General features: G+C 41.0%; 1 protein-coding gene across 1 annotated transcript in view; it reads right to left on the reverse strand.

Annotated features, from left to right (window-relative positions):
- Positions 1-7216: 7216 nt before the first annotated feature.
- tbkbp1 (TBK1 binding protein 1) overlaps positions 7217-14481 on the reverse strand; it is a 78905-nt gene continuing 71640 nt past the window's right edge. The window contains exons 8-10 of the mRNA XM_052490269.1: positions 13403-13518; positions 8329-9134; positions 7217-7700 (exon numbers count right to left, since the gene is read on the reverse strand). Coding sequence (XP_052346229.1) covers positions 7572-7700; positions 8329-9134; positions 13403-13518 — 1051 coding nt within the window. The 3' untranslated portion in view covers positions 7217-7571. The remainder of the gene's footprint in view (positions 7701-8328; positions 9135-13402; positions 13519-14481) is intronic.

A 14481-nucleotide genomic window follows, 5' to 3' on the forward strand; every position in this document is an offset into this window, starting at 1 on the left:
GTGGAGAGCATGGCCAGCCGTAGAAAAATGCTTATTGAAATTCTCAATTATAGTGGATTTATCGATGGCGACAGTGTTTCCTAGCCTCAGTGCAGTGGGCAGCTGGGAAGAGGTGCTCTTATTCTCCATGGACTTTACAGTGTCCCAGAACTTTTTTGAGTTTGTGTTACAGGATGCAAATTTCTGCTTGAAAAAGCTATCCTTAGCTTTCCTAACTGCCTGTGTATATTGGTTCTGAAAAGTTTTGTATCACGGGTGCTATTCGATGCTAATGCAGAACTCCACAGGATGTTTTTGTGCTGGTCAAGGGCAGTCAGGTCTAGAGACCTGTTCCTGGTTCCAATTTTTTTGAATGGGGCATGCTTATTTAAGATGGGGAGGAAGGCACTTTTAAAGAATAACCAGGCATCCTCTACTGACGAGATGAGGTCAATAACCTTCCAGGATACCCGGGCCAGGTCGATTAGAAAGGCCTGCTCGCTGAAGTGTTTTAGGGAGCGTTTGACAGTGACGAGGGGTGGTCGTTTGACCGCAGACTCATTACGGATGCAGGCAATGAGGCAGTGATCGCTGAGATCCTGGTTGAAAACAGCAGAGGTGTATTTAGAGGGCAGGTTGGTCATCATGATATCTATGAGGGTGCACATGTTTACGGATTTGGGGTTGTACCTGGTGGTTTCATTGATAATTTGCATGAGATTGAGGGCATAAAGCTTAGATTGTAGGATGGCCGGGGTGTTAAGCATGTCCCAGTTTAGGTCACCTAGCAGCACGAGCTCAGAAGATAGATGGGGGGGCAATCAATTCACATATTGTGTCCAGGGCACAGCTAGGACGGGCACAATAACATTTTAAACAAATTCATATGAATACAAATTCCTGCTGAGGCAATCTTCAAAATACACCAGAGAACATAGTTTAGCCACAGAGGATCAATAGTTTCTAAAAAAGAACTGTGGCTAAAGTTTTTTCACAAGCACGTACAGGTGTCGGCCATAATAATGGAAATACCAAAAAAAGTGTCTTAATAGGGTGTTGGTCCACCACGAGCTGCCAGAACAGCTTCAAAGCGACTTGGCATAGGTTCTACAAATGGACCTAAACCATGCCAGGAAAATTCACCCCAGACCATAAGATATACTTTGTATCCCTCATTTACTCAGGTGTTTCCTTTATTTTGGGAGTTACCACTATGACTACAGTCAGGAAGGCTGCAATTTGGGCAACACGTGCACCAAATATTGAACTGCTTCTTGTTGTGGTCATAGACATATTATCCGTAGAAAATAGAAAGATTTTGGAACCTCTTACCCTGGAAATGTGACTGTTAAACTCATGGGTACACTAGCAATGGCTGCCAGTCCTGACTTGAATGGTAACTGCCATATATGAATTATACTACTGGGGTTGGTTGCAGCTGTCAGTTTGCCTAAATATAATATAACTCCCAGTTTTGAGTAAACAGCAGTAATGTTTTTCAAAGTATCTTACTTGAGATAGGCTATTGCCACCATTATCATCATTGGGTGAATCAGTCTGCCACTGGAAAGTGTGTTTAGGAGCCTAATGTAGTCCAATATAAACAGTACCAGTCAAAAGTTTGGACACACCTACTAATTCAAGGGTTTTTCTTTATTTTTACTATTTTCTACATTGTAGAATAATAGTGAAGACATCAAAACTATGAAATGACACATATGGAATCATGTACAGTGCCTTGCGAAAGTATTCGGCCCCCTTGAACTTTGCGACCTTTTGCCACATTTCAGGCTTCAAACATAAAGATATAAAACTGTATTTTTTTTGTGAAGAATCAACAACAAGTGGGACACAATCATGAAGTGGAACGACATTTATTGGATATTTCAAACTTTTTTAACAAATCAAAAACTGAAAAATTGGGCGTGCAAAATTATTCAGCCCCTTTACTTTCAGTACAGCAAACTCTCTCCAGAAGTTCAGTGAGGATCTCTGAATGATCCAATGTTGACCTAAATGACTAATGATGATAAATACAATCCACCTGTGTGTAATCAAGTCTCCGTATAAATGCACCTGCACTGTGATAGTCTCAGAGGTCCGTTAAAAGCGCAGAGAGCATCATGAAGAACAAGGAACACACCAGGCAGGTCCGAGATACTGTTGTGAAGAAGTTTAAAGCCGGATTTGGATACTTTTGTATTCACATATGGTGAATACACGAAAGCCTTCTCAGAATTGTGTACAAATCTGGGAATACTTGTGAAATGTTCTTTTGATGGCTGAAAAAAGTACAGGATATGCAGAATATATATATATATATACGTGTGTGTGTGCTTAGTGTTAAATAGTTGTTTTTCCATTAGAGAGTGAGTGTATGGCATGTATCACTATTTGAATGGGTAAATAGACGTGTTTTCTTGTTACTGTAGCTCTTCAGTCCACCTCATGTGCTCAGCTCTGCTAGAGGTTTGTGGTTAGGAAGGACCGGATGGGTGGGTGCTTTGAGTGTTCGAGTTCTTGAGGTATGACTCGAGGTTGAGAGCTGAAGTTAGGAAACGGAGGTATGGTGTGGGGGTAGAGAGTGGGTTTTCGTCAGAAATACATACTATACCAGAGGATAAACATAAGTGTATTTGCTCATGTTTGAGGTCTCAACAAAAAATGTGAATTTGCTTTTGTCTCATTTGTAATAGGTGACAACTGGAGTTTAGCCTATTCTGTTTTACAGAGGAGGCAAGAAACAGAACAACAGCTGCGGCATTTTTCCTTTCTATATATACGGTAGTGTATGCTGTGGTGGAGTGTAGGCCTATGTGGTCCTGCAAAGGGTTTTCTGTCAAATATACTGGCCCCTAAACCCACTATAAAATGTATTGCACTATCAATGCAAACTAGTTATGAAACAACCTCACTTTAATAAAGCCGCAATATGTAACATTTTGGGTGACCCGACTAAATTCACATAGAAATGTGTGTTATAGCTCGGTCATTCTCAATGAAAGCAAGTCTAATAAGAGGTAGATCTTTTGTATGTGCTCTATTTCTATGCTTCCCGTTCTTAAGTTTTGGTTTTGCGTCTTTTACTTTTGTACACCAGCTGCAAACAGCTGAAAATACAATATTTTTGGTTATGGAAAATATATTTCACAGCGGTTTAGATTGTACAATGATAGTCTACACTATACTTGCTTGTTTTGTCACATAAACTGAAACTATTACAATTTTAGCAACCAGGAAATGGCGGAGCGATTTCTGCATAGTGCATCTTTAACCATAGTGGAATCATCGGAATTATTTAGCTTGAAACGGCAGAAGAGCTCTACTCAAAGTTGATCACTTCTCAAATAGTGTGGCATATTGGCAGCACATGTTTTCGATGTGGTGAGGAAAATGCTGTCACAAGTAGCGCAGCTCTCTCTCTCTCTCACAGTGTGTAGTCAGCACTGGGGCTGGAACAAATGGGTTACAGCTGCTGATGAGCCACTGCTTGTGCTGCACTGACAGCAGCATTTGCAGTGCAACACAGAACACACATGTCATCACACACCGTGTGTGTGTGTTTGTTTGTTTAACTATCCTTGTGGGTACCAGAAGTCCTCACAAGGATAGTAAAACGAGGGTAATTCTGACAATAGGGAACATTTAGGTTAGGTTTAGGAGTTAGGGTTAGGTATAGTTTTAGGGTTAAGGTTAGGGTGCTGTTTAGATTAAGGGTTAGGGGTTAGGGAAAATAAGATTTTGGATGGTAATCAATTATTTGGTCCCAGCAAGGATAGCGATACAAACTGTATGTGAGAGAGAGAGATTGGCTTCATGCCTATCTGTAATTTATAAAATAGACAGTAAAGAGGATGGACTGTGATTCCCAATGTGATTCCAACTGTCTGCTTCCCCCTTGTGCTTAGACTCCGCTCTGCAGTCTGGAGTGGCTCTGGGAGAGATAGATAGGATCGTTTGGAAATTAGACACCACAGCAGTTTAGTAAAGATTGGCCCGGACAACTGTTTATCTCTGAATATTAGAGATACATGAGAATTATGTATAGGCACACAATAAATGCTATCTTGACTACTAAATAGACTACTAAATATTTGCGTATCTCTACATAAGTGAAACCAACTAATTCCGAGAGTCCTTTCAGTGCAAGTTCCAGTTTTTATTTTTCAGGAAATGTAGATACAGAAAGAAAAAGTCACAACTCCTTACGCAACTATTTTTTAAATTTTGAAATACAAGTTGTTGAAAGTCCTTGAAATCCAGCGGTGCACAAAATACCTCCATAGTGATTCTTCTTCCTCATTAGTGGCCCTTCAGCTTGTGAGAAAGATCTGTCGAGCTCTTATCAGTTAGCCGTGGAGGGTTTTCCACGCGAGGGTTTACTGTTATCATCAGATAAGTCATAGAGCTAGAAAGAGGGTTTACTGTTATCATCAGATAAGTCACAGAGCTAGAAAGAGGGTTTACTGTTATCATCAGATCAGTCACAGAGCTAGAAATCTGTTATCATCAGATAAGTCACAGAGCTAGAAAGAGGGTTTACTGTTATCATCAGGTCAGAGCTTAGAAAGAGGGTTTACTGTTATTATCTAGAAAGAGGGTTTACTGTTATCATCAGATAAGTCACAGAGCTAGAAAGAGGGTTTACTGTTATCATCAGAGTCACAGAGCTAGAAAGAGGGTTTACTGTTATCATCAGATAAGTCAGAGCTAGAAAGAGGGTTTACTGTTATCATCAGATAAGTCACAGAGCTAGAAAGAGGGTTTACTGTTATCATCAGATAAGTCACAGCTAGAAAGAGGGTTTACTGTTATCATCAGATCAGTCACAGAGCTAGAAAGAGGGTTTACTGTTATCATCAGATAAGTCAGAGCTAGAAAGAGGGTTTACTGTTATCATCAGATAAGTCACAGAGCTAGAAAGAGGGTTTACTGTTATCATCAGATAAGTCACAGCTAGAAAGAGGGTTTACTGTTATCATCAGATAAGTCACAGAGCTAGAAAGAGGGTTTACTGTTATCATCAGATAAGTCACAGAGCTAGAAAGAGGGTTTATAGACGTTGTCAATGTCAGTGTTTGATCTGATTTCAAACTTGACGGAGGATTTGTAGCAACAACAAAAAACAGGAGAGGAAATCTTTACATAACTTACCTCTTTGTGGATAGCGGTTTGAGTGTCAGACTGTGCGTGTGTGTGTGTGTGTGTATATTGTATATACATTTGACTGCTTAACATTGTGAACTGATAGGCGTGTTTGCTATGTACTACAGCTGCTGGTCAACATATTTTGGTCATGAATGCTTTCCTTAAAACGGTATCGTCTCTCCATTCCTATTTACACTGACATTTTAGTCATCTCTCCATTCATATCCGTGTATTATCTCTCCATTCATATCTGTGTGAACATGATATGCTTAATTGATACTTGGTCATCATCAAGAGAGATAAGTGTATATCTTGTACATAAATCTAATCTAGGTTTCTTTGGTTATGAAAGGGTACTTCATTCAAAGTCATCAAAAGGTACAATCCAACATGACATTCTGTACACAGCCAATGACAGACAATGTTGTCTTTGTGTGGGCTGGCTAGCAATTGATAGCATTATTCTAACTCCACAATCATATAGATCATTGTTCCCAAAGTGAAATAATTTTGAGATGTAAAGGTGTGTCTGCATATTATTATTTTTTTTTTTACATATGACCGTAGGATTTTACATAGGTGAGTTTGTTAATTTTCCACCCGTTTGTAGGCCTACTATAGAATATTTAGTTAACTATATATATATACACCATCGTTTGGTTATTATAAGAGCTATATATATATAGCTCTTATAGTAACCAAACCATGGTGTGCTACATTTCTTCTTTGGTACATAACAAATTGGGCCAAGAATATATCAAATGCTTATCAACAGCATTCTGTATTAGTCATGTAGGTTGTTAAATTGATTGAAGATAAGCTAGCAAGAACGGTACTTCAAACCAGTAGGTCATAAAATAGATTAATAGCAGAATGTGGTTTGTCTGTGTATATTTTAAATTAGTAGCCAGGATAATAGAGATTATTAATAGCAGATGTCCTGATTAAAGTTATGGACCACAGAAGAACTTGCATTAGGCTTACAATACCTGTCTGTACACAGCTTTAAAAGTTTTACACAGAGTGATATATGAATATACATAACAGTATAGAATATTTGTGGATTCTAAAAGGCCACTGATTTGCTCAAATCAATGTATGGCCCTTGTGTTATTTCATTGTTCAACTTGACATGTTGGTGAATTCTGAATATAATTTTGTCCAAAATTGACAACCACCTAAATGCATTGATGGATACACATTGACATTGGCTGTATTTACACAGGCAGCCCAATTCGGATCTGTTACACTATGATTGGTGTGTTTTGACATGTGTAAACGCAGCCACTGTGTCTCACCAAAACGTCAGATAACAATTATGTACAACATATTCGACTCAATTAAAAAAAAAAAGTGATTCCATAATATTACCCCAAACACTCACTCTGAATTTTGGATGTTATATTTAAGATATCTATGTATAAGATACAAAATACTAAGTGTGCCAGTGTTGGACTGTAAGGATTGAGAAATGTTTTCTTTTGGACAAAAGTGATAAATAGTGTTCCACTATAAGTGTTTTCAGGTTGTTTCTTCAGGAAGACTAAAGAGACTCCCAGTTGAATCACTGTTATCATATACAAATATTTTCCATGCACTCTTTTTCCCTATAAGGAGTCCTCCTTTCCTACGTTCCATATACAGCTGTGTGTAAGCCTGTGAGGGTGAAATGTCACCAACATGATACATGTGTGACATATTATCATTTGGAGAAGAAAATATAAAATATATCTTAAGATTCTTTTGACTTGTTACTGAACAGATATATCAAACTATACATTAACTGGAAAATTTAGGTGGGGGGTAAATTATGCTTTAATATAGGATCATTTAGGTTAATTTAAGGTGCTAAGATTCATATAGAGTTTTGATCAGGCCACAAGCCTAAAGATAAACTGCCTATGCGTTCCTTCCACTCCACTACAGCGAGGTCGTCACCCCAAATACATGCCCGCCCTGCAGGACACATTTCTACACACAATTAACACAGCCATACTCTCTCCATAACATAACTCGCAAAGCCCTGAAGCCCTGAATAAAAAAAACAGACTGGATCTATCCATTAGAGTCATCCAAATAATTCCAGGAATTCATTGTGTTGGTCTGTATTGCTGTACATAGGTAGAGAGGAAAGTAAAGCAGGACACTTTACAGCAAGTAGTACTGGTAAAGTGTGAGATATAAAAAGAAATGGACTGCAAGTTGCCTGGAATGTCCCTGATCTTGCATCTGTCAAGGAAATTGTCTGTCATGAACCTCAACGCCATCCATGTCATTTCTTAAACCACCTATTTTTTCCAAACATGCTAATAAACCCACAAAAAGCCCTCAGGTATTGTCAAACAAAAGCTAGCCAGCTTAAAAACGCAATAAAACCTAAAATAACTCCACAATAAGTAAAAAACAGTAGCAACTAAAAAGAGGGTGCAGTGCTGCCATGGCGATCAGATCTTGCTGTTCTCAAGGTGCGAGTCGATGTGCTTGATGAGGGCGTCATCAGGGTAACCAATGGGGAAGATGAGCTGGCACAGAGGGCAGCTCCTCATGTCACTCTCTTCTGTCTCCATCCACAGCTGTATCCAAAGCGCGCGCACACACACACACACACACACACACACACACACACACACACACACACACACACACACACACACACACACACACACACACACACACACACACACACACACACACACACACACACACACACACACACGTCAACAAGCAGTGTGGGTCTATGGCAGGGCTGCTCAGCCATCACCCTCGAGATCTACCGTCCTGTGGGTTTTCAGTCCAACCCTAATTTAACACACCTGATTCTACTTATTAGCTGCATCAGATATGCTAAATTAGGGTTGGACTGAAAACCTACAGGATGGTAGATCTCCAGGAAGAGGGTTGGGCAGCCCTGGTCTATGGCAACTATCAATTATAATATTTGGACCATTTTCATTCATGAAGAAAATAAGCTCATATGTAAAGGTGCATTGGAACAAATGTCATGTGACACAGAGCATTTCCCATTAAATAGCACAGTGCAGGAAGGCATTAACAAGTCAAGGGCAGTTCTCTTTCAAATACATATTTTGATTGAGGGGGATAACAAGCTAACCTTAACCCATTTTACCATTTTTGAGATTTGTTGTGATACAATAATGATATTCTACAGCATATTTGGGATAGAGTGTGCGTGTGACTCACATTGATGGAGGGCCAGGACTGGGCGTGCTCTGTGTGCAGGTAACTTGACGGGTGGCAGGTCAGGGTGTTGGGTCTGGAGGGGATGGGGAAGGGTGAGCAGGACGCCGGCCCCCTCATGACCCCATGAGGCGACACATTGTTGGGCACGCCCAGCGTCCGTGGGGGGCTGATGGGGTGCGGGCAGGTCCACTCCTCCTCGTCTTCAGAGGACTGCGGCAGCTGGGGGGCGGGTGTGGGGGGTGGCGGGGGCTCAAAGTGCAGGTGAGACCTGGGAGAGACCTCGGACAGGGGGAAGGGCAGCTCTCGAGCGTGGCGGGAACTTTCGTGGAGGCCCACCTCGCTGCCGGCCCTCTGCAGCCCAGACTGGGAACCTCGGAGCTGGCCTCCTCTGTGGGGGGACCCCCCATGCTGTGAGCCTCCATGCTGGTGCTGCTGATGCTGCTTGGAGTAGCTGGAGTCCCTGTAGGGCCGGGGCTTGGGCAGGGTGGACACGGGGTCCAGGCTGAGGCGCAGTGGCCGCTGGTAGGCCGAAGGGTCAGCGACCTCGGAGTAGCTGCGACGGCCCTGGAAGCTAGCCCTCAGGTGGTGGCTGGCTGGCCGGCAGGAGTAGGAGGCGGGCCCATCATTGATTTCCAGCAGGGGCGAGCGTCGGTGCATGTCCGGGGAGAGGCGTTGTGGCTGGAGAACTGGGGAGCGACGCTGGGGGATGGGGGAGTGGTGCTGGGGCGGGATGGGGGAGTGGCGCTGGGGCACAGGGGAGTGGCGTTGGTGATGAATGGGAGATGGGGGGTGGGATTGGCGTTGGACTGAGGAAACAGAAGAGACAGGGGGAGTCAGAGAGCAGCACACAAGACTGTCTCTCGAAGACAAAAGTTATTACATCTTGCCAAAATAGGACTAAAGCCTGTTGTTACTTGTTACTCATAAGTACAGTGCATTCGGAAAATATTCAGACCCCTTGACTTTTCCCACTTTATTACAATACAGCCTTATTCTAAAAAATTTTTTTTTTTTAATGTATTTGACCTGGCTTGGTTTTTGCTCTGACAACTGTGGGACAGGTGTGTGCCTTTCCAAATAATGTCCAATCAACTGAATTTACCACAGGTAGAGTCCAATGAAGTTGTGGAAACATCTCAGGGATGTTCAATGGAAACAGGATGCACCTGAGCTCAATTTTGAGACTCATAGCAAAGAGTCCGTATAGTTATGTAAATAAGGTATTTCTGTTTTCTATTTTTAATAACTTAGCTAAAATAAAATAAAATAAAAACTGTTTTCGCTTTGTCATTATGGGGTGTTGTGTGTAGATTGAGAAAAAAAATCATAAACACATTAACACATTTTAAAATAAGGCTGTAATGTAACAAAATGTGGAAAAAGGGAAGGGGTCTGAATACTTTCCAAATGCACTGGACATACAGGTGGTTGGCAGGTAGCCTAGCCTTTATAGCGTTGGGCCAGTAAACGCAAGGTTGCTAGTTCGAATCTGTCAATCTGCCCTTGAGCAAAGCACTTAACCCTAATAGAGCAAGTCACTTAACCCTAATAGAGCAAGTCACTTAACCCTAATAGAGCAAGTCACTTAACCCTAATAGAGCAAGTCACTTAACCCTAATCCAAAAAAACACATTTCCATTTCACACAGCAGGAAGGTAATCCTGCAGGAAATGTGGATTATAAATAATGGACATTTTTGTTGGGGTTGATACATTTTTGTTAGGGCAAATCAAGTCTGACATTTTTTACGTGGAAATTACAAACGTTAGAAGCCTTTTTCAACCTCAAATACACTACAATGAGTATTTTCTGGTGTGCAGGAAAATTCCCTGTGACAACAGAGTGATCTGTATGAGAAGTAGCTAGGGCCAGGAGGAGTTTGTCTGGTAACGTCTCTAGCAATAACACAGAATCAACTATATTTTTGATAATGAAGAAAAAGTGTATAATCTTTCATATCTACCATATCGCATTATGCTATTTTCCTGAATAACATTTCTCTACTTTTTTTTACAGTGCGTCAGACACTCTGTATTGCTCTGGATTTGCAATGCAAATATGTTTGTCTGATCACAAAGCATAAATCAATTCACCACAAGCAGCGCACTCGACGAGGCAAAAATAATTACATTTATGAATACATTATTTTCCCCTCACCTAAGAGACACAGATCTAATTGAATGTTGACACATTTTACAGTACAGTGTGAGATGCTTCCTGTAATCTTGTGACAGCTATCAGCTATTTAGCAACAAACAAAAAAAGATGGGTGCATCGATGAATCAGAAGCATCTCAAAGGGGAAGCATTTTTGGTTCTGCGGTTGAGTGAAAAAAGGGTAAATGGTGTTCTTGAACTCTCCACAGAGTCTTGAAATAGAGAGAAAACAGAGACTTGAGGAGAGAATGTAAGTATTTCAGCACACATACAGATGTAGGATCTTCATTTGATCATTATTTTGTTGCTAAGAATTGTCCTGCATAGCAGGAAATGCAAACTTTTAGTGTATTCAAGGTTTTAAAAGGCTTCTAGAGTTTGTCATTTCTACTTCAAAATGCCAGACTTCATTTGCCCTAACAAAACATGTATCAACCACTACAAAATGTTTTAATTAATTATAATTAATGTAATAATTCACATTTCCTGTTGCTGCAGGATTACTTTCCTGCTGGAGCAAACTAGCTCAAATTAAGATCCTACATCTGTATTGTATATGTAGCTCTGCAACCCCAGGAGTAAAAAAACTGCTGTAGGCCTACTTACTTTACACTACAGTGCATTCAGAAAGTATTCAGACCCCTTGACTTTTTCCATTTCTCCATACAAAAGTATGTGGACACCCCTTAAAATGAGTGGATTAGGCTATATCAGCTACACCTGTTGCTGACAGGTGTGTAAAATTGAGCACACAGCCATGCAAACTCCATATACAAACATTGGCAGTAGAATGGCCTTATTGAAGAGCTCAGTGACTTTCAACATGACACTGTCATAGGGTGCCACTTTTTCAACAAGTCAGTTCGTCAAATTTCTTCCCTGCTTGAGCTTCCCCAGCCAACACTGCTATTGTGAAGTGAAATGCCAGGGGAACGCAACCTGCTCCAATGCGTAGTACCAACTGTAAAGTTTGGGTGGAGGAGGAATAATGGTCTGGGGCTGTTTTTCATAGTTCGGGCTACGCCCCTTAGTTCCAGTATACAATGACATTCTAGATGATTCTGTGCTTCAAACTTTGTATCAACAGTTTGGGGAAGGCCCTTTCCTGTTTCAGCATGACAATGTCCCCGTGCACAAAGCGAGGTCCATACAGAAATGGTTTGTCGAGATCGGTGTGGAAGAACTTGACTGGCATGAACAAAGCCCTGACCTCAGACCCATCGAACACCTTTGGGATGTGTGACGTAGAAGTCCGTCACTGGCCGCGGGCAGCATTTGGTTCTTTAACGCACACACATATTCATCACTCCTCCCTGCGCCATTATAAGATAAGTTAACAATGTGGGTCGACACACAAGTTGACTTCTGTCTTGGTGCATGCATTTCACACTTGTCAATGTTCATATTTGAGAGATACAATGATTATTATACTTATCAATGTTGTGGATGAGCGCATTGTTTGTTTGTCTGTTCCTCTCTCTCCATCTCTGTAGCTTCCGGGTAAGCTGGAAAAGGACCCGAGCTAAGGGAATTGGGTTGGCTTTATAGTGCCTGTCCCAAATGGCTCATTAATGCATATGGGCATATTGAAAGATATTGTCAGTAGTGATGTAATGTTGTAAATGTTATGTTGTGATATTGTTTAAAACTGTGTTGCAATGTATATCCTTTAGTATGTTTAGTTCATGGAAAATGTAGGTTTGTATTGTTAATTGATTAATTAACCAGGGTTAATTGTTCTGAGGGGAGGGGCTAGCCCTACAAAAGGAGCCTCTCTTTCAGTCATGGAGGGGTTTTTTTTTGGGATTGAGCTGTGGATGGGGCAGCATTGTTTTTAAGCTGTCCCATAAGGTAGACGTTGATGGCAGTACTGTTGTTTTTTTGTTCCGGAATCACTTGTAAATAAACACCTTTGCACAGAAGAACTTTTGCGGCTCCGCCATCTTTTTATTTTGATAGAGGTTAGGTTATCCAGTTTAGCCTTCTGGCCTACTCTACGTGACAGGATGAAATGAAACGTCGACTGCAAGCCTAATCACCAAACATCAGTGCCCGACCTCACTAATGCTCTTGTGACTGAATGGAAGCAAGTCCCCACAGCAATGTTCCAACATCTAGTGGAAAGCCTTCCCAGAAGAGCAGAGGCTGTTATAGCAGCAAAGGGGGGACCAACTACATATTAATGCCCATGGTTTTAGAATGAGATGTTCGATGAGCAGGTGTCCACATACTTCTGGTCATGTAGTGTACATTCCAGTTCCTTGAGAGTCTAGTTCATTCCTCTCTTTTCCGGTTAAAATTCCCGAGCTGAGGGAGTGAGCTGTAAGCCGTAGTATACTGTATGTCCCATATCCTCCCTACCTCCGTTGTGCCCTTGTGCAAAGCTCTTTATCTGTAATTGCTCAAGGGGTGTTGCTCTACAGCAGTCCCTGTGCTTCTCCCATCCTGTGATTTGTGTGTCAGGTTGGGTACTGTGACAGCAACAAATAAAGAATATCTATGCAAATGGGCCAATGAAGCAAGTATGACAATGCTGCTTTCAAGATGTAACTTGTTCATTACCCTTCCCAGTGTCTGCAAAAAAAGAAAAAAAGAAGCATGCATTGAACCACCTTTTTGGGTTGGGGTTTGTGGTAAAGAGGTAGCTGTTGATATGACAGAGGAAGACAAAAGGCGCTGCAGTTTGAAAGTTGTAAATGTTCCCAGCGGACAAAACGGGTTGCAACGACGTTATTATAGAGTATTTTGTGACGTCATGGTCAGGTTTAAAGGATATTTTTAAATATGTTTTTAAGATGTTTTTTTAACGATAAAAAAAAACAACTTGTATTAAGATGTAAACTTCTGAAGGTATGTTGCTAACCTGGGCTAGCCTGTTAAATGTGGGCCATATATCATTCTCTAGCGATGTTACTAACCTGGGCTATGATGCTCCTGGGAGGTCTTCTTCAGGATCTCTTTCTGTTTGGAGCTCAGTTTCTGCAGACGTCCCAACTCCTCAGTTAGCTCTGTGTAGGCTAGTGCCAAATTCACCCTGCAGGGGGAAAGAACCGAGTTGATCAACCAATCAACCAACCAACCAAACAATCAAAATCCCCCTTTGAAATCATTCTACTAATATTGCTTTCAAATGTGTGTGCACACTGAGGTTACCTGACTAAATGCATTCTAGTTTTCAAAATGTCCATGGTTATTTACACTTGACATCTATCATACGTCGATCTAAGCAGTTCCTAGATGCATTCCTTTCTCATCTCCAGATTGACTGCATACCAATTACATTGTTGATATCATTGCATAATAGAGTATTTTTTTGAATACCAATCATATTAATCACACATGAATCACACCATTGTGAAGTAGTCAGACGTAAAGTAGACAGCCAGCTGTCTCAACATGACACCCAAGCATTTTCCATGGTAACGAGGCAGCTATTTCAAACAACTCTGTTACAAGGCAACACGGGTGGTATTTGAAAACCTAAAAAGAGCGAAAAGGCGGTGGTTGTGGTAGATGGCAGCAGTGTGTATGCGCTATCCAGCCTATGATCTGATAAAACATGGCTTATCTGAGCTCAAAAAAATATTTCACATAAGACTCTTGTGATTTACTGGAACATTGATGATGGCAATGTTAACACATGTTTCCCATGCCAATAAAGCCCCTTGAATTGAATTGAAATTGATGGTGGTAGACAATATGGTGATATGACAGAAAAGGGACACACATCCTATTGCGTGAGGTGCTAGTTATGGAAAATGTGAAGCTTTAAAAAAGAAAGAAAAAAAAAAGAGTCTGACACAATGGCTGCGTTTACAAAAAAAGATAAATTATGATCTTTTTCCACTAATTGGTCTTTTGACCAATCATATCAGATCTTTTCACATCAGATATTTTTCTGGAGCTGATGTGATTGGTCAGAAGTCCAATTAGTGAAAAAAGATGAGAATTGGTCTGCTGTGTAAACGCAGCCTATTGGTATTTGCTGTGTAATTTA

This window comes from Oncorhynchus keta, chromosome 3 (assembly GCF_023373465.1).
Source record: "Oncorhynchus keta strain PuntledgeMale-10-30-2019 chromosome 3, Oket_V2, whole genome shotgun sequence".
NCBI lineage: Eukaryota > Metazoa > Chordata > Actinopteri > Salmoniformes > Salmonidae > Oncorhynchus > Oncorhynchus keta.